Here is a 24,826-nt window from a genome sequence, read left to right as displayed (position 1 = left end):
TAAAGAAAAATATATGTATATATATTAGATTGGTGACTAGAACAGAGTCATCCACTTAATGTTGGAAGTATTTTAGTTTCCTAAAAGACACTATCTCCCAAATTTTAAAGAATGAATAAAACACACACACACACACACACACACACACACACAAAGAGTAAACACGATGTAGGTATGGAATATGACTATAAAGATGAAACTTTTTAAAAAGAATTTATTAAAAAGGAGTTGATAAGATAAGTGGAGAGACTTTGCTCAGGCTGGAGAGTAGAACAAAGACCTGTGCTAGATTTAGGGTATAATTTTGAGCTATTAGAAGAAGTTGTAACCCAAAATTTTTTAAAAGAAAAATCCGTATGCATATACAAACAATAAAGGTAGATACAATGAAGGATAAAATATGACTATAATAATGAATGTTCAAAAAAGTTTTTTTTTTAATGAAAGGTATTGTTGAGATAAACAGGTTTAAAAGTTAAAAGAGGAAAGGGTAAAGGTTAAAAAAAATTCAAAAGAATTAATTAATTTTACAAGACTAAGAATCATGGGGAGAAAGCCATGAATTCCATGCTTTGCTTGCTCCTCCTCTGGAATTCCGCTGTTCTTCTTGGTAGTGAACTCAGTCTTGGCTGAATTTCTTGTTGATCTTCTGGGGGAGGGGCCTGTTGTAGTGATTCTCAAGTGTCTTTGCCCAAGGTGGAATTGCACTGCCCTTACCAGGGGCCGGGCTAAGTAATCCGCTGGCGTTCCCCTTTGGAGCTTTTGTTCCCTGAACACTTTCCATAGAGTTCTGGAGGATGGCATGAAAATGGTGGCCTCCAAATCTCTGGCCCAGAGGAGCTGAGAGTTTGGAGCATTACTCCTCAGTGCACCCTTGGAGAAAAGTGCTCAATCATTTGCATCTCCCTGGCCTATAGCCCCGCTTTGAGCTCCCCTAGCCTGTGACCAAGCCACTCTGGCACACAGCCCCGCCTGAAGTCTCCAAACCCAGGAGATCCCTGCACTCTTCCGGGGATCTCCCAGGATCTTGTGGGGTCCGTGCTCACAGAGAAGGGGTCTGCCTATGCCGCAGATCACAGCTGAAGGTAACTCCGAGTTCAGAGCTCATTTCTCAGCTCAGTCTCTGTAACCGGTTTCCTGGCTCTAATACCTGGGAGCTCTGTGACGCTCAAACAACCCCGACCCTTCTTGAACCCCACAGGTTTTGAGACCATGTTATCCCCAACTGGGCTTCACCCCAGCTTACGATCTGGAGTGATGTCCCTCAGTGGAACAGATTTTAAAAGTTCTGATTTTGTGCTCCATTGATCCATGCTTGCAGGGAGCCAGATCATCCCCCTGCGATCTATTTTTCCATCACTTTAAATTCACTTCTCCACAGGTCCCACCTTTCAGAAAGTGGTTGATTTTCTGTTTCTAGAATTGCTGTTATTCTTCGATCTTCTGTTAGAGTGTAGCTGTTTGGAATGGTTGGATAAACTATCTACCTGATCTCCTGCTACCTGATGTCATCCCAGCCTGTTACTTCTCTGCCATCTTGACTCCCCCCCACTATCATGAATGTTTAAAAGGGATACTGACAACTTGTCTTAGGAACTTCAAGTCAGTCCTGCATCCTCCCACACCCCCTGTTGCCACACACAACCACAGTCAACAAGCCTTTGGCATCTTCAGTGCAATCTAGAGTCCTTGATCCCTCACCCTCTCCACCTGACTGACTTCCTGCCATGGACTCTCCTGGTTCTTGAGTCCTCTGTCCATTTCTATTCCTCACATGTTTTAACAGCTGCTTCCAGACCAGCCATTATCTCACAACTCCTTTGTGTTCCACCTTGGATATTGGTTTGATCTGAAACATTCTAAATCCAGGTTTCTTTTTCTCTCCAAATAGCTGCAGAAATAAGCGGGATTTAAATGGGGTTAATGAGAAGACAGAGGTAATGGTTTCAAGGATCTCAGAAGGGTTAGACTGCAGTTAGCTTTAGTGATGTCATTTGAAAGATCCTCATCATTATTCTAATCCAGGTACAGAGCAGAATCATGTAGGATCTTTCAGTTCCCCTCATCTTCATATTGGATTTCTCAGGCAACCTTTTCCAGGTCTGAGACTTAACAGGTAGGTAGAGCTCTCAGGCAGGGCGAGGATCCTGTCTCCTTCCAGAGAGGGTGATCAGCTGAGTCCTGGTCACCAATCTCTTGTGAGCTGGTTGGTGTGACTCTTTTCATCTCTCCTCAGAGCTGAGTACCTGTGGATTGAACAAAAGGAAAATGAGGTGGCTCCTCTTGTAGAGCTGAGGGCCTCATGGGGACTCAAGAGTTGGTCTTGTGGGATCCTCTGGCCAAGGGAGTCACTTTCCTGACTTGTAATAACTCAGTACAGCCTTCATTCTCCCTGTCTGCTGGAGCTGCTCATCCCAATGTTGCTGCATCAAATTTGCTGACGTACACTCTGCCATTTTCTCAGTGGACAGGCCACCCTTTCACTTTTGTCACGTTCAGACAGAACAGTTGTCTTCCCCCCTCCCCCACACACAGCTGCCACGTTTTGCTTTCGAGGAAAGGTGACATGAGAAACAGAAAAACTGATGTCTTAAAAATGAAAGAGAAACGCGAGGCAGCCCCTTGGCCCTCCTCTTCCTTCCTTCTATGTGATCCTCGTGATGACGTAGAACATGATCAGGACCAGCAAGTGAGAGCATGTCCAGTAAAGCATGTGGAAATATTAAGCTATTCAAATTCTCTTTGCTGTTGTTACTTAAATTGAAAATGCAACACCGTGAATAAGGAAAGGCAACAAGGTGGTTTGTCCCTGACACCATAGCCTGGGCCTCATCCCCCCACACACATTCTGAGCACCAGACAGATGGCCAGATGAAGCTGCTGACTGGAAACACACAGTCTGAATGAGCCAGTGAAGGTCATCAGTTTCTGTGCTGAAAGTTTCTCCTGAGAGACCCAGTCAGTGAAATCCCTGTGCTGAGCTCAGAAAGTTTCGACGTAATAAGTGTTCCCTAGCTTCAGGAAAATCTGAACCATGGGGGATCCTGGGTGACTCAGTTGGTTGAGGATATGATTCTTATTCTAACTTCAGGGCTTGATGTCAGACTGTGATTTGAACCCTATGTTGCGCTTACTTTAAAAAAAATGTGGGTGAGGGGCGCCTGGGTGGCTCAGTGGGTTAAAGCCTCTGCCTTTGTCTCCGGTCATAATCCCAATGTCCTGGGATCGAGTCTTGCATCAGGCTCTCTAATCAGCAGGGAGCCTGCTTCCCTACCTCTCTCTCTGCCTGCCTCTCTGCCTACTTGTGATCTCTGCCTGTCAAATAAATAAAATCTAAAAAAAAAATGTGGGTGGAGCTTACCTTAAAACAATAAAAAAAAAAAAAGAAAATTAGGAGCTGTGATGGCACAATATATGTATTTCCTTATTCAAGGGGAAAGGATTATAATTGACCTTTTCTCTAGTTGGAGAAAACAAACGTTCACCTTCAGCATCTGGTGGCTGTTGACACCTTTGATACCTGGTCAGGAGAGGAGGAGGTGAGCACTGAGAGGGTCCCAGACACAAACACTCCAGAGTCAAAGGCAAGGGTAAGGATCTAGGGGGAGTAAGTGCTTTCATAACAAGGAAACCAGCCCCTGCACATCAGGGGAATCTAGAGTCCTCAGGACATGGCCAGCCTGTCCTCAGGAGTGAGTCCAGGAGAGCCAGGTGGAGGACACTCTGTCACTGCACAGGAGTGAGGTTAGTAGAGGTGATTAACTACCTTGTCAATGAGGTGCTGCTGGGAAAATCCCATCATCTGGAATTAGAACCTTGACACCTCCTCTTCCCAAACAAGAACCAGGCTTCCTGCTGGGGGCACTTGCAATGCCTTGGAGCGCTCTAACAAAACCATGTTATTTATTGTCGTTCACTAGTTTTAGTGGATATTACAAAAGGAACAATGGCACAGAATTCTTAGAGGACACAAACTGTCCTCAAGATCAATGTGAGAAATCTAGGAATAACAGGAATCCTTTAGGATTGGAGGAGTTTCTCTTCATCATTTCCTGGGTCTCAGAGTCTTACCTGGACAGGTCATCTTTCTTACTGGTGAGCTGCCAGTGGTGTCTTGTGGTCATTGCTGATGTCTGAGGACTCTTGTGATGCAGGCTTTGGAAATGAAAACACAAATACATTAAATTTTATGATTTAGCTCTACAAAACTCATTCAACACCTCAGTAGTTATCTAGTGTTAAACAGAAAAAACATTTTGACAATACCTTCCAGAGTACATAGTAGCAGGTGAAGTTAAAGACGAGGTTCTCATGGTGCCTGGGCAGCTCAGTTTTGCGGCCGCTGTCAGCTCAGGTCATGATACCAGGGTGCTGGGATGGAGCCTCACATCAGGCTCCCTGCTCCTTGGGAGCCTGCTTCTCCCTCACTGTCTGCTTGTTGCTCTAATTGTACTCTCTCTGCATCTTTCTCTCTGTCAAATAAATAAAAATCTTAAAAAAATGATTTGTCCTATGAGGCAACATTCAAATTCAGTGCACTAAAAACACATGTTAAGTAAATAATTTCAGTTTGCACTTGTATTTAGCAATCTGGATTGATTGTAAATGTTCAAGTACACCGAAATCATTATGTCCTTTTAGAAATTGTTAATTTGCATATGTACTCCATATACTTCACTGTATACATATAAATAAATTATGAGTCACTCATGAAGTTTACTTATATACATGAGCATCAATAGCTTTAAAATATAACTATTAGCTTAAAATTTTTAGTCATTCTGGACCCCGATTTTGATAAACGTTATACTTTTTTTTTTAATCTTCAAGCACAGAAAAAAATACATTAAATAATGATATATACTGTGTCTCCCTGCTATTAAGTTTTCTTGGAAATTTCCATTAAAAAACATCCAAAAAGATTCTGGAGGCAAGGATAATACTTAAAGAAAATAATATATAGTTGAAAAACCCATGGTCCAAACCCAAGTAGAAAATGTAGAAAGGAAAGCAAAAAGAGAAGTAGAAAGTAAGGGAAATGTTCAGAAATTTGAAAATTTCTATATCCCCTACTTAAGCCTCCCGCACAAGAGAAGATGTAGAGAAGCTAGAGCCATGGGTCCCAGACGTACCCACCCCAGCCAGGACAACAGCACTTGCAGGATCCCCAATGGCCCTGCTCTGCTCCTTCTTGGTGGCCCTGGTGGTGCTCAGCTGACACTCCCTCAGCCCTCTGGGATGTGACCTGCCTCAGGACCACAGCCTGCTGAACTGGAGGGCCCTGATGCTCCTGTCACAAATGAAGAGACTATCTGCTAGCTCCTGTGACAACTACACAAATGATTTTGGCTTTCCCCAGGAGGTGTTTGATGGCATGCAGCTACAGAAGGCTCAAGCCCTCTCAGTCGTCCAGGTGACGAACCAGAAGACCTTCCACTTCTTCTGCACAGAGGCTTCACCTGCTCCCTGGAACACGACCCTCCTGGAGGAATTGTGCTTAGGACTTTAGAGCAGCTGGGCCACCTGGAAGTCTGTCCCCTGCAGGAGGCGGGGGTGGGAGAGCCGCCCCTGGTGAATGGGGACTCCATCCTGAGGATGGATGAGCAATACAGCCCTTGTGCCTGGGAGATGGTCCGAGCAGAGATCATGAAACCCTTGTATGCATCAACAGCCTTGCATAAGAGATTGTGGAGCAGGAAGTGACACCCCTTTCAAGATGGAAATTATTCTCTCTGAAGAATACTATCACACTCCCATGTGTCCTGTAGTGTCAAAAACTCTCATTTCTGCTGTCATCATGATATGAACTGAATTAATTTGTCACATGTATTCAGGAGTATTAAGCAACTAGAAGTCAACGTTACAAACACCTGTCGCCTTCAGATGACCATGCTGATCTGCCTATTTATTTCACTATTTATTTTACAATTTATAAGATTTAAGTTATTTTTTTATTGTATTATATTAGTTGTACCTACCCTTTGTGGTTAAGAGAATTGTATATGTTTTACATATATTAAATTCTTTATTTTCTGTTCATTAAATGTTTCTATAGAAAACTTCTTGCGTTTGTTTCTTTTTGAAGCAGGAAACAAGTCTGATTACACCCTGATGAAAGAACGGATTGTACCATTCTCTTACTCGTGATTTCGTTTTCACATTAGAAGTAATCGCTTCGACTTCCTGGAAGTCACTTTGCATGCTGTCGTCACGGGAAAGGCAGACTTCACAAGTCCAAGCTGCGTTGGTATCTTGGATTTTGTAGAAAAACTAACCTTGGAATAATAATTGAAGTGAACTAATATCAGTTATGTTAAAGGGAAGAGTAAGAAGAAGGGATAATGTGAATTCTGTAAGTAGAAAAGGAAGCAGACCTGTGAGGAAAAAACTGAAAAGCACGGGATATGTTCTACATCGCACTGGTAGACCCCCTAAGAATGAATATTCTTTACAAAACGGATCGTTCAGGGGCACCCGTGGTTGAGTTGCTTAAGTGTCTGCCTTAGGCTTCAGTCATGATGCTGGGGCGTGGGATCAAGCCCTGTGTCGAGCTCCCTGTTCAGCTGGGAGTCTGCTTCTCCCTCTCACACTACCCATGCTTGTGTTCCCTGTCTCTCTGTGTGTCATATAAATCAATAAAATCTTTAAAAAACACAAAACAAAACAAAACAAATAAAACAAACAAATGGATCCTTGATCCTGCCATTTACAAGCCATTCCATTCACAGAAAACCCAGGGAGGGAAGTGGTTGCCTGGGAAGAGAGCGTAGAATGAGAAATGGTGCCTCAAGCCTCCCCTGGTTAAGGGAGAAAAGAGCCACACTGCAAACAAAGGTGGAATGGCCCTAAGGCAGTAGCATAAAAGCGAATATTGGTTAAGAGTCTATTTCAAAGCCGAGAAACACTTCAAGGAATTGCATCATAGCAAAGGGTGCATGGAAAGGGTCCGTGAAGCCAGGAAGTAGAAAGGTTGTGAACACGGGGACCACCTGTTTTGACGGAATTACTCACCAGAAACCATACTGGCGGCAGAGGAAAGGCAAGGAACAGAACAGAAGCTAGTGACTATGGATAGAATATAGATTGGGAGATTACCTTCTTTGGGCTAATTAAACTTCCATGAAAAAATAAACTAATAATTGAAATGGGCGATGTCTTCAAATGTCTTCTAAGCCATGTAAAGCATATATTAAAAAAGCAAAGAAAAATGAAAAGGCATGAAAAGTGTACGGGAACATTCTGCAAATGAAAACTACCCTGTTCTATTGAAGACTCATGAATGGAAAGAACTGGAGATGAATGAGGGGCCAGGGCACCCCCCACTGGTCCAGCAGGCCTCCAGAAGCCCTCAGGTACAGCGCCCATCCCCTCTGCTGGGCTCCTCCTGGATCCCCCTGGCAGCATCTCAGCTCTGGGATCCGAGCGGCCTCCTGGCCCTGGGCAGCTTCACAGGTGGACCTGATGCTTCTGAACAGAGGAGGAGCATCAGCCCCTTCTTCTGAACCAGGGACACCTCCACTGGGACAAGGTGCATGGCTGCCACTTCCACACCAAGTCTGTCCTCCTTGAGATGCTTCAGCTGACCTTGACCCTCTTCCTTACTGGGCCCCGCTGTTTGCTGCCTGAACCTGTCCCTGCTGGGGCAGCCAGAACCCTGGAAACCTGTGTGCTACCTGCGATGGGAGTGGGGGAGCCGCTCCTGGGTTTGAGGGCCCTGCCCTAGCCTTGAAGACGTGCTTCCAGAGAATCCATCTCTATCTGAGACAGAAGAAACAAAGTGACTACCTGGGAAGGAGGCTGAGTCAAAATCCGGCGACCCATCTCTTCATATTCAAATGGAGACATAAGGAAAGGGAAATGATAAAAAGGAAGAAAGCAAGAAAGGGACCTGCAAATGATATTCTTGACCTACAACACTAAGTTACATAGCCATGAGTTCCATCTTTCTAACGACTCCTCTTTCTGCTTCAGCCATACAATGTGTTGAGTTAAGTTACTCAGCATTGTGGGTAAAATGTGTGTGTGACAGGATTGTCCCTAAGGGCCTCCATCGCAGGACAGAGCTAGCCTGAAGTTGTTCATGTATTCATGTATTGCAGGATCCTCTGGTTTCTGGATCAACACTGAACCATTTGGAACAGTTTTCCTGACCTCATAGCTGCAGCACAAGAACAAAACCAACAACTACCAATTGCAAGAAAACAGAAAACAACAACTCTTCTTAGATCCACTCACAGCTGAGGTCCCAGGGCTAGTCTCAGCGCTGGTACCAGGAGAAAAAGGAGCACGCAGACAATCACACACGCTAGGAGCAGGCAATGGTAGGAACTTGAGCTGTTACGGTAGCATGGTTCTAGGCACTGTGTGTTTCCACTGGGTAGTTACAATGTCCAGTCCTCCCTAGTTGGTGCAGCCCACTGGTTTGTGAGTTGTACCTTTGGAATCACCACTAGGCTGCCCCTGTGAAGAGCAGAGGGAAATCTGCTGGTTTTGCCAGCAGAGAGAGAGGGAAAGCAATCATTCTAGAGTAGTCTGAGGCTACCTCTTCACAGTGCTAGAGGCCAGGGGGATCTGTGACCAGGAGCCTGAAGGAGGAAAGGCAGGAAGAGGGGACAGCGGACTTCCCACTGGAGATGCAAGGGTGAGTCTGGACTCTCCAACAGTGCACTTCCTGGAGACATTAAATCGCAATTTCCTTTGTGTATTTGGAAATCGAGGCACTGTACTGAAAGTCCTTCTGTCTCACATGAGTGAAATGAGAAGATGCCCTAAAGCTTCAGAGAGTCTTTAACATTTACGGCTGAGAAGGAGAAGGGGAGCCTGTCAGGGGCACAGCGATGCGGCAGCCAGTGCAGATGGGATGCAACCAGGGAAGAATGATCTCCAGGAAGTGTGGAAGAAGGAAAGTTTCAGAATTTTCCAAGAACCTCAGGCAGGAATTTATGACATGGGCTACAGGACTGTGCCCTGCATCTGGATTCTGCTTCCAACTCGTTGTTTGATCATGAAAACCTCACTTGAACACTCTATAGCTCAGTTTCCCTGGATGTAAAGTGAGGTGGAAATATTCCTAGAGCTGTTGTGATAATAAAGTGGCACATTTCAAAGCATCTAGTAACTTCCACTGAGTGAAGGTCTCATCTTAACAGATGAGAACTATTATTTTATGTTTTCCCTGAATATTGATCTTTTCATAGCCTTTCCCCTGTATCTGACTACAAAGGGCGGATCCTCCAAAATACTGTTGTGGAAAAAAAAAAAATACCCATTGGGAACGGGTGTCCTATCCACTGAATGTAATTAGTTACACAGTAATGTAATACGTATACATATACACTGTGCCTATGTCCGCATACTCCATATGTTCTGGTACAGCACATGTCCCCTTCCTCCACGCCCTCCGAGATCCCATCCTTTCACCCTCCAATCACAGAGTTTCCCTCTCCCCAGTGGAGAAACCTCCTGTGAGCTCCCCTCCCCCCTCCCTCCTCAGGAGCCTCTCCTGCCCATTCATACAGCTGCTTCCTTTTCCTTTGTGGCTTCTGTCTGGCCCTTTTACTTCCAATTACCAAGCCACAAAGAAGAACTCAAGTTGTTTGAAATTTCCAGGTTTTTTCAAAACTCTCCTAGCAGAAGCCTTGTTGTTTTTTTTCTCCTGGTGACTATTGTTGACCTGAGGGAATGTCCCCACTGCAGTGATGTCACAGGGGCAGGAGCAGAGAGGAGATAGGAGCAGGAGGCTGCTGTTTACAGGGGAGGCTGCCAGCGAGGGGGCAAGGTGGGCTAGACAGTGACCAGGTGTGCACAGAGGCTCGTGTTGTATGTAGAAGTCTGTCCCCTGGTGGGAGATTTTCCTCCAGAGCAAGCAAAGAAGGACAAACAAACACAAACAAAAACTTTCCTGGAATGAACAGACTCTGCTTGTGTTATAAGCCATGACCTTCAACAAAAATCCTTTTTTTTTCTTTTTCTTTTTTCTTTTTCTTTTTTCTTTACAAAAACAGTAGATAGATTCCTAGTAAAAGTGAGCAGAAGGTCCAGAGAATTTCCCCATCCTTCCTGCTCTGGCGCTTCAAGGCCTCTCCCACATTTCAGCATCCCCCTACCAGAGGGAACACGTGTTCCAATTATTTCCAACAATGTAACAAGTAGTTCTAGGGTTGGGAACAAGGCTTCAACATGCCGTGTGCTGTCTTGTCGAAGTTGAAGTTGAGCCTTGTTTTGATGCGCGCTTTGGAAATAAATACAAATAGATTCTACATAATCATTTAATTATTCAAAATGTATTCATTGAATCGGGAATTCTATCTGGTACTAAATACAGAAAATATTTTTAGAATAAATTGTTGAGTATCTAGCATCAATTGAAGTTAAAAAATCATTTTCTTATTGAGGCCATACTAAAATACCATACAGTAAAAACAAACATCCAATAAATGTTTGAAAAATTCATTGTCTGTTAGCAATTTGGAATGATTCTCAGAATCTAGGGACACTGATAGTATTGTCTTTCTAGAAATACTTAATTTGCATTGTACTTTCATATTTCCATTTAAGTAAGAAAAATGTAGAAGTCATTCATCATATTCAGATATCCAGTAAAGAGTAATTAGGTTTAAAATATAGCTTTCAGTTGAAATTTTTCGTCCATCTTAATTCTGAATTAAACAGACTAAAATGAACTCTGTCTTTTTTAATGTATAAAGCAGAGGTATAAATACATAACAATATAGACTTTAGATCTCTGTTACCACGTTTTTTTGGAAGGTTCAATCACAGATATATTTGAAAGACTGTGACAGGAGGTGGCAATAGGAAAAAGAAACAGTTGAGAAACCCATGCTCTAAACCCCAGAAGAAAGTGTAGAAAGGAAAGCAAAAAGAGAAGTAGAAAGGAAGGGAAACGTTCAGAAATTGAAAATGCCTATGTCCCCTACTTAAGCCACATGCACAAGACAAGAATTTCAGAGAAGCTAGAGCCACGGTTCCCAGACGTGCCCACCCCAGCCAGGCCAACAGCACCTACAGGATCCCAGATGGCCCTGCCCTGCTCCTTCTTGGTGGCCCTGGTGGTGCTCAGCTGCCACTCACTCGGCTCTCTGGGATGTGACCTGCCTCAGGATCATGGCCTGCTACACTGGAAGACCCTGATGCTCCTGCGACAAATGAGGAGACTGTCTGCTAGCTCCTGTGACAACTACACAAATGATTTTGGCTTCCCCCAGGAAGTGTTTGACGGCAAGCAGCTGCAGAAGGCTCAAGCCCTCTCTGTCATCCATGTGACGAACCAGAAGACCTTCCACCTCTTCTGCACAGAGGCCTCACCTGCTCCCTGGAACACGACCCTCCTGGAGGAATTGTGCTCAGGACTTTCTGAGCAGCTGGGCCACCTGGAAGCCTGTCCCCTGCAGGAGGCGGGGGTAGGAGAGATGCCCCTGGTGAATGGGGACTCCATCCTGAGGAACTACTTCCAGAGAATCTCCCTCTATCTGCAAGAGAAGCAATACAGCCCTTGTGCCTGGGAGATGGTCCGAGCAGAGATCATGAAACCCTTGTATGCATCAACAGCCTTGCGAAAGGAATTAAGGAGCAGGAAGTGAGACCTGTTTCAACATGGAAATGATTCCCTCTGACTGTAACATCACACATTCTGGAGTTCTGCCTAGTCAGAAACTCTCATTTCTGTTGTTGTGAAGACATGAACACAGTCAGTTTGTCAAGTGTTTTCAGAACATGTCAACTCTACAAGCAGTAGTTGCTTACAGATGACCTTGTTTGTGTCTATTTATCTATTAAAATATTTATTTATGTAAATATTGGTAAGATTCAGTTTTTTCATATAATATTATGTGCACCTTTACATAGCAGAATATAACAAAATATATTTATAATATGTAATCAGTTTATCATTTTCTTCTTTATGGAACTTTAAGGACAAAAGGGTTTTCAAAGAGGAACACCAGGTCTGATTGTGTAATTTCATTGGAAATTGGACAGCAGAATGCATTTACCATCATACTGCATTAATGTTGGAAATGACAACTGACTTTCTCTAAGACACTTGCAAGTTGACCTTAGGCTATAGGACATAATAAGTACAGATCCTGATGTCTACATCTTTGGTTATAGGGACATATAAATATGGTTGCTGTAGGGATGGAATCTATAAACAATCCTCCTACCTAGTGTTCTAATGAAGAAGGAGAGGAAGTGACTTCTCTCACCTGCTGCCTGAGCAGAGAGGTAGAAGCACACAGGAAGTGCTCACAGAAAATCTGCGGGCCCCTCAGCAGGTCACTGGCAGACATGGAAACACGTATGTCCGGTGTCGGGGGCAGGTCAGCTGGCAGTTGACAAGAAACGCCATGGCTGAGGTCCACATCTAGCAGGCAAAGCCAGAAACAGAGGTGGTCACGCAGGGAGACAGTATCATGTGAGAAACAGACATAAACTTGATTCTGAGGCTCTTCAGCCATTGAAGGAACGGGAGAGAAGAGCCACAAAGGAGACGGTGGACTCTTGGCCATACAGCACAGGGATAAGGGAGGATGCTGGTGAGTGTCTTTAAGGAAGTAAATGTGCTTTGAATACCATCAGCAGATTCCTGGAAGATGTGGATTGAAACTGCCTGTGATGTCAGAAACACAGATGCCTGGCTGACCTTCCTGAGAGTCGGTTTGGAATGCATAAGCAGAGACCACCCTGGAGCGGGTGGGAGCATGAATAAGAGAAGTGCATCTGACTTGGAGAAGAATATTGCATGGGATCTGGGTATAATGTGGGTTAGTTTTTCTGTGCATAGTTTACCCTTTTATGCCATATGATTTTTTCCTCAGTGATTTCATGGACAGTGTGGATCAGCAACTCTTGACCTCAGGGTTGTGAGTTCTGTCCCCACAGTGGGAGTAGAGATTACTTAAAAATAAAATATTAAAAAGAAACCAAAATAAGGGGCACCTGAGTGGCTTAGTGGGTAAACATCAGGTTCTTCATTTTGGCTGAAGTCATAATCTCAGGGTTGTGAGATCAATCCGCAGGTCCGGCTCCCTGCTCAGCAGAGAGTCTGCTTGAAATTTACCCCCACACCCCGTGCATTCCATTCAAATAAATAAATAAATCTTTAAAAAATAATAATAAAAAGAAAAGCCTACAGGTAAATAAGGCACATGTATTTCCTACTGTATTGAAACTTAGTCTCACAGGGACAGAGACCTAAAAATGTTACTAAAGTTTATTTTATTTATTCTTTTAAGATTTTATATAATTTTATAATAATAATATATATTTATATATTATAATATATTTACATATTATTATAAATTATAGTATTATTTATAATAGTCTAATATAACAATAATTATATATTATGTATATTTTAATATTTTATATATTTTTTAAGATTTTAAAGGTTTTATATATTTATCTGTCAGAGAGAGAGCACAAGCAAGGGGAGTAGCAGGCAGAGCTGTTGACTGGTTCCTGGCTGAATTAAAGAATAATAAGCCTCATTTTTATTGTAACAGTTTGGGAACATGGACCAGTAAAGAGCTGGTCATGCTTTTATAGACAAGAGCTAGAAAAGGAGACAGTGCATAATAAAACTGTATGCTTGAGTCATAGATCTGGGAAGCTGTCAACTGATACTTATCAATCTCATTCTGATACTGCTTCTTCTTTCAACTGTTCCTTCCATCATATCAACAAAGGAAAGATGGAATTACGTCCAGGCAAGCCGAGGCTTAGGAAGCACCATGAAATAGCACACATGTTTACAGGCACATCTATCCTAAGGGAGGCAATGCTTAGTATAGGAGAACATAATGCCAAGAGAATGGGCTGGAGAATGGGGGACGTAGTCAATGCCACTTGGCTATGTAGAAGGTCAATAAATAACCTTGGCTGAAACATGTGTGAGCACTGGGATAATCTGGGTTAGCTGGTCTAGAAGCCATTCTGTGTCATTCATACACGTGGGCGTGTATGTGTGTGTTTGCTGGAACTGGACGAAAGCTACTGAAGCAAAGCAGCAAAGATCCTAGTGCCTTCAAGGAAATAGTGTATAAAAAAGCACTTAGAATACTAAAACTTGGTCAGCTTTATTTATGTTTGGATATGTTGTGTGGTCCCCTTTTTCTGCCTTCGGAAAACCTTGTTCTCTTAAGGCTTTAAGCGATGGTACTCTGTTCAAAAAATGGCCTGGGGAAGCCTCTGTAGAACTCCACTGTTGGTTGTGAATACTTAAAATCGAGTTGAAATATTGCAGTCTTAAAAACTTTTAATGATGTACTGGGCAAAACAATGCAAATCTGAAATACGTTGAGATCAAAATATTTCTGCTGAGATTATTTGATGATGTATATACATCAGGTTTTCCATGCTGTTTTTCATTTTTGGTTTGTTGTCCTTTTAAAGGGAAAATTTCATAAAGATCCTGCCTCAAAGCTATTTTCCTGGAATGTAGTCAAACAGGAATTTTTAATTCGAACCACTAGAGGGCAGAATAACATCAGTCACTAGAATGGTTTCAACATTGTGAAATAAAGTAACTCTACGTATTTATATGCACCATTAACATAGCACCCTGTTCTGTTTATCCTTAATGAAGACAGCTAAAATTCATTCTTTCTTTCTTTCTTTCTTTCTTTCTTTCTTTCTTTCTTTCTTTCTTTCTTTCTTTCTTTCTTTCTTTCTTTTTCCTTTCTTTCTTTCTTTCTTTCTTAACCAGCACTAAGCCATTCTGATATGCTTCTTAGCAAAGAGACACCAGAGAACAAAGTTGTTAAAATCAGGATGGAAAAAAAATCCCCAAATTCCCTTAAAAACCAATTATATTGGATGGTGTGATGTAGTCAGATTAGATAGTAAATAACTACACAAAACTGGTATTAGCATGACATCACCATTTTAAAGCCTGACTTTCCCCTTTATTTTGCATTATGCATTTATTCTAGATTCCCATAAATATGTTTGCTGTTTAAATAAAATGACAGAACACTTTTATACACATTGTTTTTAAGCTAGTTATCACAATCAGTAATGTGGTCATTAGATTTTCTATGGAAAATCTAAATTTTCTATATGTGTAATCTATGTGTAACATAGATTTTCTATACAACATGTGAAAATTAATAAACAGAAACCTTACCAAAATGGAGTTGGGAAGTTGGACACAGGGAACTCTGATGCCTTACCACTGCTACCACTCAAAGTCAATTGCAAATCCCAGAGGAAGAGATAGACCTTGCAATCGAATACTAATTTACTATTTGAGCAGGAGGAAGTTTTCTTCCTCCCTTGGCAAAAGCCCAGCCAATGAGAGATAAATCACAATTCAGCCAATGAGAAACCACTATACTTTGCATCCCTAGTTTTTCCCCGATGGACTTTTTGTTTATAACTGCTCTACCCACCCACCCCAACTCCCAAAGCCCTCCACCACTTTTCTCTTTTTAAAAGTAGATTCTTTTTTTTTTTTTTAAAGATTTTATTTATTTGAGAGAGAGAGAGAAAGAAAGAGAGAGAGAGTGCACGCGCGAGAGCGAATGAGAGAAAGAGAGCACGAGCAGGAGCAGAGGGAGAGGGAGAAGCAGACTCCCCAATGAGCAGTAAGCCCAACTCAGGGCTCAATCCCAAGACTCGAGATCATGACCTGAGCTGAAGGAAGATGCTTAACCTATTGAGCCACCCAGATGCCCCTACATTCCTTCTTTTTATTCCAAATTTGCCTACTGTTTTGTATACCTTGCTGTGCCTGATTGCAATTTTGTGGTATTCCTGAATAAAGCTAACTATTGTTGGTAAATAACTGGCAGTTTTATTTTTTTTAAGGTTAACAAACTACTGGGAGACATTCAAAACAATCTATTCATCAGTATTTAACATGAACCTGGACGCAGGCTTTATGTAAATGAATTTAATGGCTTTAGAGTATTCTATAACATGGCATGTCCACGGTTTACTCACCTAATCTTTTATAAGAGCACATTAACTTGGCTGCAATTATCTTTTATAAAAATAATGCTGCAATAAATAAATTTGGGCACACATTTAGGCAAGTGTATGAACAGTCTTTCTGTAATATAAATATCCAGAAATGCATTTGCATTTAAAATTTTTGGTAGATTGGGGCACCTGGGTGGCTCAGTCATTAAGCATCAGCCTTCAGCTCAAGTCATGATCCCAGGGTCCTGGGATCGAGCCCCGCATTTGTCTCCTTGCTCAGCAGAAAGTCTGCTTCTCCCTCTCCCACTCCCCCGTGCTTGTGTTCCCTCTCTCACCATGTCTTTGTCAAATAAATAAATAAAATCTTTAAAAAAATTTTTGGTCAATTTTACCAAAATAACCACCTATATTTAAAAATTGAACACTTCTCCTATGTACAGCTGTGTGCTCTTAACCCAGTTATCTCCAAACCATCTTGCTGTTTATCAGATTTTACATTTATATAAATGATCACTAGGAAGGCTATATATGTATATTATCTACTTGTAGCTATGTCTGCTTTTGTAAATTGCTTCTGTATTTCTTTTTTTTTTAAGATTTTATTTATTTATTTGACAGAGAGATACAGACAGAGAGAACACAAGGAGGCAAAGCAGCAAGCAGAAGGAGAAGGAGAAGCAGGCTCTCCGCTGAGCTGGGAGCCCGATGTGGGACTCGATCCCAGGACCCTGAGATCATGAGCTGAGCCGAAGGCAGAGACTTTAACCCACTGAGCCACCCAGGCGCCCCGGCTTCTGTACTTCTTGCTGATATTGCTATTGTATTGTTAAACATTTTTGAGTTTGTTATATTAATAATATTAATATCAATGATATATTTTGAGATTTTTTCTATATGTCATAGATTTATATATGACATACATTTTTATATATTTTTTTATTCTCTTGATAGTTCTTTACTGGACAGACTTTTTAAAAAAATTTACATATTGGGCACATTGATGGTGTAGTGGGTTAAGCAACCAGCTCTTGGTTTCAGCTCAGGTCTGATCTCAGAGTGGTGAGCACTTTAGGTGTTTTTTTGTTTTTGTTTTGATTATTTTTAATATGTTAGGCATTCGTTGCACACAACAATCTGAGAGAGATGCTTTAGGGAAGAAATCTTTCCTCTGGAACCTTGCGCTCTACCCCACATATGTATAATGCTACATGTGGTTTCTGACGTCTAACCCCTCAGATATGGGCCCAAGTGTTCCAGGAAACTTTTTGCCCAGAACTTAGAGATGGATTGTTGGTGAAATTTCTAACATCCTTTCTACATAGGACCCTCCTTTGTGTGTCTTCTGGTACAGTTTCCCTACAGAGGGCTACAGCTGAAACCCTGAAATGTCCAAACAGCTCTCTTTGCTTTTCTAATGTCAACGCATAGTAGAAATCTACTTAGCCAGAAGGATTTTGAGGACATTTTTGTTTCGGCTCCTGAGCCCTGTCTCACCCACAGAGAGTGCATCCTCTTTTTCTTCCCCCTCTAGTGGGCACAATTAGGTCCTTCAAGGTATTTCTCATGTAACCCCATAATTTGCCCTGGAAATATGCTTATTTCCTTCCCAGTTTCATTGAGTCTCTTTCTCTCCCACTCAACACTAGATTAGGAGCTGTTACTAAAATAAGTCCACTATACTGAATAATATACCAGCTAAAAATTCCACTTTCAATGCTCTCAAATTAACTCCATTTTGATCATAAATATTTTTATAATTTTTAATTAACATATAATGCATTAGTAGCCCCAGGGGTACCGGTCTGTGAATCGCCAGGTTTACACACTTCACAGCACTCACCATAGCGCATACCTTTCCCAATGTCTATAACCGCACCCCTCTCTCCCTACCTCCCTGCCCCTGGCAACACTCAGTTTGTTTTGTGAGATTAACAGTCTCTTATGGTTTGCCTGATCATAAATATTTTTATCCACATTGATAACTACCTTGTTTATCTGACAAGAACCCACATGAATTACCGTTATTTGGAATAATTAAATTTTCTCTTAGGGAAATACCTTATTAATGATAAGGCTTATGTTGAAACTTGGAATAAGTTTTACTAAAACAATATGCACTTAGCTGTCTTAGGTAGAAAAGAGTCACATGATTTATAGGTCAAGGGCAACACTGTTCTTTTTTCTCCTTGAGCCTTGCTTCACCCTTCCCAAGAGGTACACATCTTCACCTTTAATGACTAAAACTTGTCTGAACAAGTTTCTAAGATGGATTCTTCTTACATTGACGGTAAAACCATGGGACCATTTTTGTGTTATGATCACTTCCCCGAATCCTTGTAATGTGACTCTGGCTACTAGTCTCCAGATACTACATGCTGGCTATCTTCTGCTTATTCATAATGTTTCAAGTATACAAGCCAAAGAAATAAAGAAATTTGTCATAAAATCTCTACTGATAGCAGGTGCAAAAACTGATTCAACATCCACCCAACTTTGGACAATAACAAGATGAGTGGTCTTTCCAACAGAACAATGGGAGGAGTGTTACACTTTATACAACTGTAAAAGTAGCCATTTACACTATTTACATGAATTGTTTTATATTTTTCTATTACTTTTTTTTTTAACTGAACCCCAAATAGGAAACATTAAGTTGTTGTCAGTGGTTTCTATATTAATTGGCTGTTGAAAGCGTGACTAACCATCAAGAGCAGACAGGGACCAAAGGCCCATGATGAGTGGGTTCAGGAAAGGATTTTCTCAGATGAGTAGAACAATTAGTCAGAAGAAGGGATCCCACCAGCACTTCTGATCTATATATTATGTCATTGTCTTATTGTACCTTTACCATCCAAGGATTCATTAGAGAATAAAAGACACTTTACTTTTTAGTGCAAGACATAACTTATCCAAACTGTCCATCCAGGAAAAGTAGAGAAAATGAAAAACAAAAGTAAGAATTAACCTCTTAGCAGGCTCATAAACAAGACTTCCTCATCTCTAGGTAGAGTGTCTTCTTACACATACAACTGACGACGATGATATGGTATTTATATATCTCTTTTTTCTTTTATTTTTTTAAGATTTTATTTATTTATTTGACAGAGAGAGAGTAAGAGAGCACAAGCAGAGGGAGCAGCAGAGTGAGAAGGAGAAGCAGACTCCCCGCTGAGCAGGGAACCCAACACGGGTCTCAATCCCAGGACCCCAGGATCATGGTCTGAACCGAAAGCAGATGCTTAACTAAGCCACCTAGGCACCGTATATATCTCTTCTTTCTGTTAACACTGCATTTTAAATGTCTTTATTCATTCAGTGTTTAGATTGTCCCTTTATGTGTTCAAGAATGTGCTAAGCAAAGAGTTAAGAAGCTATTTCCTCACCCTGAAGTAGGTCCTACTTTTGTTGAAAGAGAAGTGATCCAGCATCGTACAGCGCGGTTTGTGATGTGATTGGTGGTGTGCTCTGGAAGAGTAAACAGATTTAGACAAATCAGACTCTAAGGGTTTTCTGAGAAATGAAAACTTAAGGATTCTTAAATAGCAAGAATGAGATAGTAACACATATTAGGGTGCTAATATGTATTTGACCAAGGCAATATGTGAGTTTGGGTTTCCTATGGCCCCAGATGGGAGGTCTGTGGGGTTTGCTTTTGGAAGTTAGGTGCAGAGAAAGCAGACTCTGAGACAAAATTACCATGCAAGGAGTTTATTTGGGAGGGTTATAGGCTCAACACATGTGAGAAGAGAAGGCCGCAGATGGAGGACAGGAAAAGCTTCACAACGTGGCTTCAGTCAAAACCTGGGCTGGGGAGGGGGGTCTGAAGTGGCAATGGCCTTTCAGAGGCAGAGTGAGGGGTCTGAGCCTTCATCCCCCTACATCCAGTCATTGGATACAGGGGAGAAAATGGGTTACATGACTCATTTCAGCCAAAGGCAATTCCAAGAATGCCCCCTAAATCTCTGTATTTACCAAACATCTATACTTCTCAGTTACTGAACCAGTTTGCTGTCTCTTACCTTGGAATCCTCTATCTTTCAGAGGTTTGATTTCCTTTGTGTTCACATCCCATTCCTCATCTGGTCAGGTTATGGTTGCAGGTTTGATTTTATACAATCACAGGCATGAGGAACAGAACGTTCCAGACAAAAACTTAGTTTGGATCATTTTCCTGAGAAGACAGTTTCTGTCATGGAATGTACCTGGAGTATCACAGACTCTATATCCTGCTTCTTTAAGAAGGAGAAGGACCACTGAATCTGCTGCTATGAAAAGGTAGTGATAGGAAAAAAACAAAAAACAAAAAACAAAAAAACCTTTCCTCATCAGCAGTCTCCCACCTGGGGTGGGACTGTGGGAAAATATGAGATCAGTAACCTCAAGGAGACCAGGCCTTTATCTGTTAAACGTCTATCAAGGCTATCAAGAAATAGAGGAATGGTTTATGATGTGGAGTGTTAGGGCCAACAGCATCGGCATCATCTAGAAATTGCTAGAAATGCAAACACTTAGGCTCCATTACAGACTTACTGGACCAGAAACATTGGGGGTGACGCCATGCCATCTCTGTTTTAACAAGCCCCCCAGATGAGTCTGCTATATATTGGAGGTGGGGCTTAATTTATTGCAGGTGATAAGTATCCTAAGCCAACTCTCTACAAGGAGCCATATTTATTGTTCTTTTTTAAAATTTCACAAATAATATCATTTTTCCCTGATTCTAAAATGAATTTATATTCATGGAGAAATATTTAAAATTCAAAAAGGATAAGAGAATGAAAATTCTATCACCTAGATAGCACTATTACAAACATTGTAGTGCATTTCTTTTCAGACATTTTACATGTATTTTTATTTGTAGAAAATATGATGATACTAGTTATTTTGTAAACTGCTTTTTCATTTGATAATCTATTTAGCTCAGTACATGTGCCTCGGATAACTTAGATGACCCAGCCTGTGAGTACAAATGATCTTACCTTTACTCTGAGCCCATCTATGCACTGATGGCCGGGCATGTAGTCTCTTTATTTTTTTAAACTTTTTATTTTTCTCATCTAGTCTCTATAAAGTGCCTATCTTCCCCAATATTTCCTCCAAGTTTATATCTCTGGTTTTAAAGCTTTAAGATGGCACATATATTTAAAAGCAAGCAATTTTTATTTTGTATTAGGCAGTGAAGACAGTTACAGAAGCAGGATGTCAACTAATAAAGCTAAATGTTTGGGTAAACATTAGCAGACACAGTATAGGTTTTAGCTTCTAAATATGAGTATATATTATCTGCTCTGAATTTCTACTTGGCACTTCCTCCATTCTGTTTCCCTTAATTCTCAGGAAAGAAATGTCCAGGGAGAGAAAATGTTCTTTTTTCAATTCAAGGTTGTACTTGTGTGAACTTGAATAAGGAAAGCCGGAGCAAATTATCATCATCGTTGTTATTATTATTTTGCAGAGATATTTCATAGTGCCTGCTGTTCAGGTTTGTGGGGTCTGGAACACAGGGCAGCCTTCTGAGTCAGGCAGATCTGGCTGAGAATCTTTGTTGTGGCATTGGCTGGCTCCATGGCTTATTATGTTACTTTGAACAAATCACTTCACCTTGAAAGTCTGGTCATTCTCGCCTGAGAAAGGACTACAGTAACAGAAACTACTTTGCTAGGTTAATTTGAGAGTTGTATAATGTGTTAAATCAAGGATTTTGTTCTGAAAACTTCTTGGTTTAAAGAAAACAAAAATTCTACTGATCATGTGAAGCAAATGACCTGTATTTGCTTGTGTCTTTCCTCTCTCCACTTCCCTACCTTCAGGTGAACCTGAAAGTAAACAGGTCAAGACCAGGGCTGAGGTGTGGCCAAGACGTCCTCCTGACCGACCAGCCTCTGCCTCCCTGTCTCTTTCTCTAGGGCAGTGGACCCAGCTCAGGCTCAGGACCCTGTTCAGTTCATCCTCCTCCCTTTGAAGTCAAATCCAAGGACATGAAGAGACATTTCACCAAAGAGGTTATAAAGATGCCAAATAAGCACATGAAAAAATATCCAACAGCAGGAGCCATTAGGGAAACGGGAACTCAAACCACAATCAGATATCACTACACACCTATCAGAATGGCCAAAATCGAAACAGCTAACACACTTACATTAATTAAACCAGGATGAAAAATGTTTTGTTCTTCAGCAAGTTTTCACAATCAGTGATCAATTTCATCTCAAATTATGCGATGACTCTAAAGCAGAACATGACGTCAAGTAGTAGAACTAGCCCCAGACATCTGGGGCCATGGCGCTGGTTCTTACATTGGGCGAAAGTCACTGTGACTGTGGGAAAGCCATCAAGTCTCACTGAACGTCAGTTTCTCTGGTCCCACATTTGATCCACAATGATTTCTAAGAGCTCCTGGCTGGAAGAGCTGGAATCCCTCCATCAACGGCAGCTGTGATGAGAGTGGAAACCCTCTCCCTCAGTTGGCATGGGTGCCCTCCTGTCCAGCTTTCTTCCTCCCAGCCACTCCCCTTCCCACCAAGGGAAGTCTGGTGCAGCCCTGTTTCTTCTAATCTTCATCTAACACTTCCTTTTGCTAGCAAGACTCCATGCATACTTCCTCTTTTTTAAAGATTTTATGTATTTATTTGAGAGAGAGAGAGAGAAAATGAGCATGAGCAGGGGGAGGAACAGAGGGAGAAGCAAACTCCCCACTGAGCAAGGAGTCCCATGCAGGGCCCATCCCAAGGTCCCAAGATTACAGTCTGAGCTGAAGGCAGATGCTTAATGGATTGAGCCACTCAGGAATCCCTCCTTCATGCATATTTCTAATGACTGGCTCTTGTTGGATACACTTTAATTTATTATTTTAAATTGTAATGTTCATGTGACTAAAAATTGAACTACAAAAATAAGCTGTAAAAGCACCTCTGCCCTGTCCTCTTCCCTTAGTCTCTCTTTCCCAAAATACAGGTTATCATTGTAATTTATTTCTTATATATTCCTTATTTGCTCATATACAAGTTAGGCCAAATGTAAATTTTGTTTTACATTTTAGTTTTAAATACAGCATTTTAGACACACTGTTCTGCCTCTTGCCTTTTTTTTTTTTTTTTAACTTTTTTCAGTATAGGAAGAGCATCCTCACTCTTTTCTCGAGCTAAGTAGTGCTCCTTTGTGTGAACATAATTTAACGGTCTCTAATTAGAAGACTCTGTGTAATTTCCTGTATTGGGATATTATAAATAATGCTGTAATGAATAATATTGCACATAAGTCATTATACACATGTGCAAGGCTTTTTATAAGATAATTTTCAAACCCAGAATTTATGGATCAAAAAACTATAATTTTAATAGGTATCACCAAATTGCCTTTATGGTGATCTTACCAATTTCCAGTGCTCTGGCAAATTATAAGAGCATCCCTCCCCCAAATCTCCATAGAGTGTGGGCCTTCACCCATCTGGTATAAATGGCATGTTACTCACTTTTAATCTGTATTTCTTATTATTATGAGTGAGGTTGAATCTCTTTTCATGCATTTGGTGTGTATTGATATTTTCAAATCTTACAGTGCACATTATCCCTAGTTATTTCTCATTGTGTCTACCAAGCTCTGGCAAAGAAATCATTGGAATGGATGTTCTATGTCAAGAAAAGTATTATTACACTGAGGACACATTTCGTTTTATTCACCTGGTCAACTTGCATGAAAATATACCCATTTGAATAACCAGTTATGAAATATTAATGAATCTACTTTAACTCATAAAACTTAAGACAAATCAAAGATACAAAGTGACATTACAAGTTACAGACGATTGTAGTCAGTATGCATGATCTTAAAGGACAGATTAAAATATATATATCTCCACATAAAACCAAAACAATACTACCAGTTTATGACAAAAAGAAATAATAGAGTCCAGAAAAGCCCTCCCACCCCTCTCTCTACCCTATGCTTTTAAAGCCTGGAGATGGCTCTTGCTCTACTTGGAAGGAATCTGTTTCTTGTTTGCTTAGCTTTCTTACTAGCTGGAATGCAAAGAACAGACACCGGTTGATTTCTACTCAAACAATGGTCCAGGCACAGCTGTTGTACTCCTGGTTTTCCAGGTAATTGTGGATCCTCCGGAAGTACTTTTTAACCTGCATCCTAGAGTTCCCACCACTCAAGACACCGCTGTTCTGCTCTGCTCCCAGGCCTCTGAGGGCCCCTAGGTATTCCAGCTGTTGATGAAGTTCAGTGAGGAAAATTCTCCACGCGGATTTCCTCCCAACCATCCAGAGAAATACCTGCCCTGAAGAGGCTGAAGGTCTGCAGAAGCATCTCATGCAGAATGGCCAGGGCCTGTCCACTCTGGGACCGGCGACGATTCACAGACTGCTGGGAAAGGAGGAAGTTTGTCCTGTGTGGCAGACACGGCTGAACTGATGATTTGGGGAATTTATTCAACAGTTTTAAACCTCTCTGTTTACTCTTTGTTGGAAGAGAGCCAGTTTCAGTTCAAGGGAGAAGAGAGTAGAAGAGGCCAAGAGCACCAACACAATTTCAAAGAAATGCTTGTTAATCATGGTGAAGGTCGAATGCGCCACTTATCTCTGTACAGACTTAGCACAGCTCCAGCTCTAGTGAATGTTTGCTTTTCATGCATCTCAGATTGTTCTGGGAAGTGTCCTCCTTTGTGGGTTTTGTTTTCTAATGCTGTCCTAACTCCAAGATTAGACATTAGGTTTTCTGGTTACCTTTTCACAGTGTTTATGGAACACTTCCTCCTCTTTCCCCATTGTGTTGGCTGTTTGACAAAGTAACCAAAAGAACTTGTTTAATTGTATGTATTCCTTGAGGTAATTACAGACTAGTCATCCGATATGATTTTCTACTACCCTCATTATTCCAT

General features: G+C 41.4%; 2 protein-coding genes and 1 pseudogene across 2 annotated transcripts; 2 read left to right on the top strand and 1 right to left on the bottom strand.

The window, feature by feature from the left end:
- Positions 1-505: 505 nt before the first annotated feature.
- LOC131812841 (interferon epsilon-like) lies at positions 506-24,500 on the bottom strand. The gene is given in 4 exon segments (XM_059142788.1): positions 506-2,246; positions 12,225-12,382; positions 24,222-24,392; positions 24,395-24,500. Coding segments are annotated over 4 exon segments (459 nt in total). The 3' UTR covers positions 506-2,222.
- Positions 5,171-5,703, top strand: LOC131812840 (interferon alpha-1/2-like; annotated as a pseudogene).
- On the top strand, positions 11,005-11,600 carry LOC131812838 (interferon alpha-1/2-like). The gene has a single exon (XM_059142786.1). The coding sequence runs from the start codon at positions 11,037-11,039 to the stop codon at positions 11,598-11,600; it is 564 nt and encodes a 187-aa protein (XP_058998769.1). The 5' UTR covers positions 11,005-11,036.
- Positions 24,501-24,826: the final 326 nt, after the last annotated feature.

This window comes from Mustela lutreola, chromosome 12, assembly GCF_030435805.1.
Source record: "Mustela lutreola isolate mMusLut2 chromosome 12, mMusLut2.pri, whole genome shotgun sequence".
In the NCBI taxonomy this organism is placed as follows: Eukaryota; Metazoa; Chordata; class Mammalia; order Carnivora; family Mustelidae; genus Mustela; species Mustela lutreola.
This window is presented reverse-complemented; position numbering and strand designations above follow the sequence as displayed.

What these genes read in the sequence shown, in the direction of transcription:
- LOC131812838 (XM_059142786.1), top strand. Translation starts at nt 11,037, where the DNA reads ATGGCCCTGCCCTGCTCCTTCTTGGTGGCCCTGGTGGTGCTCAGCTGC.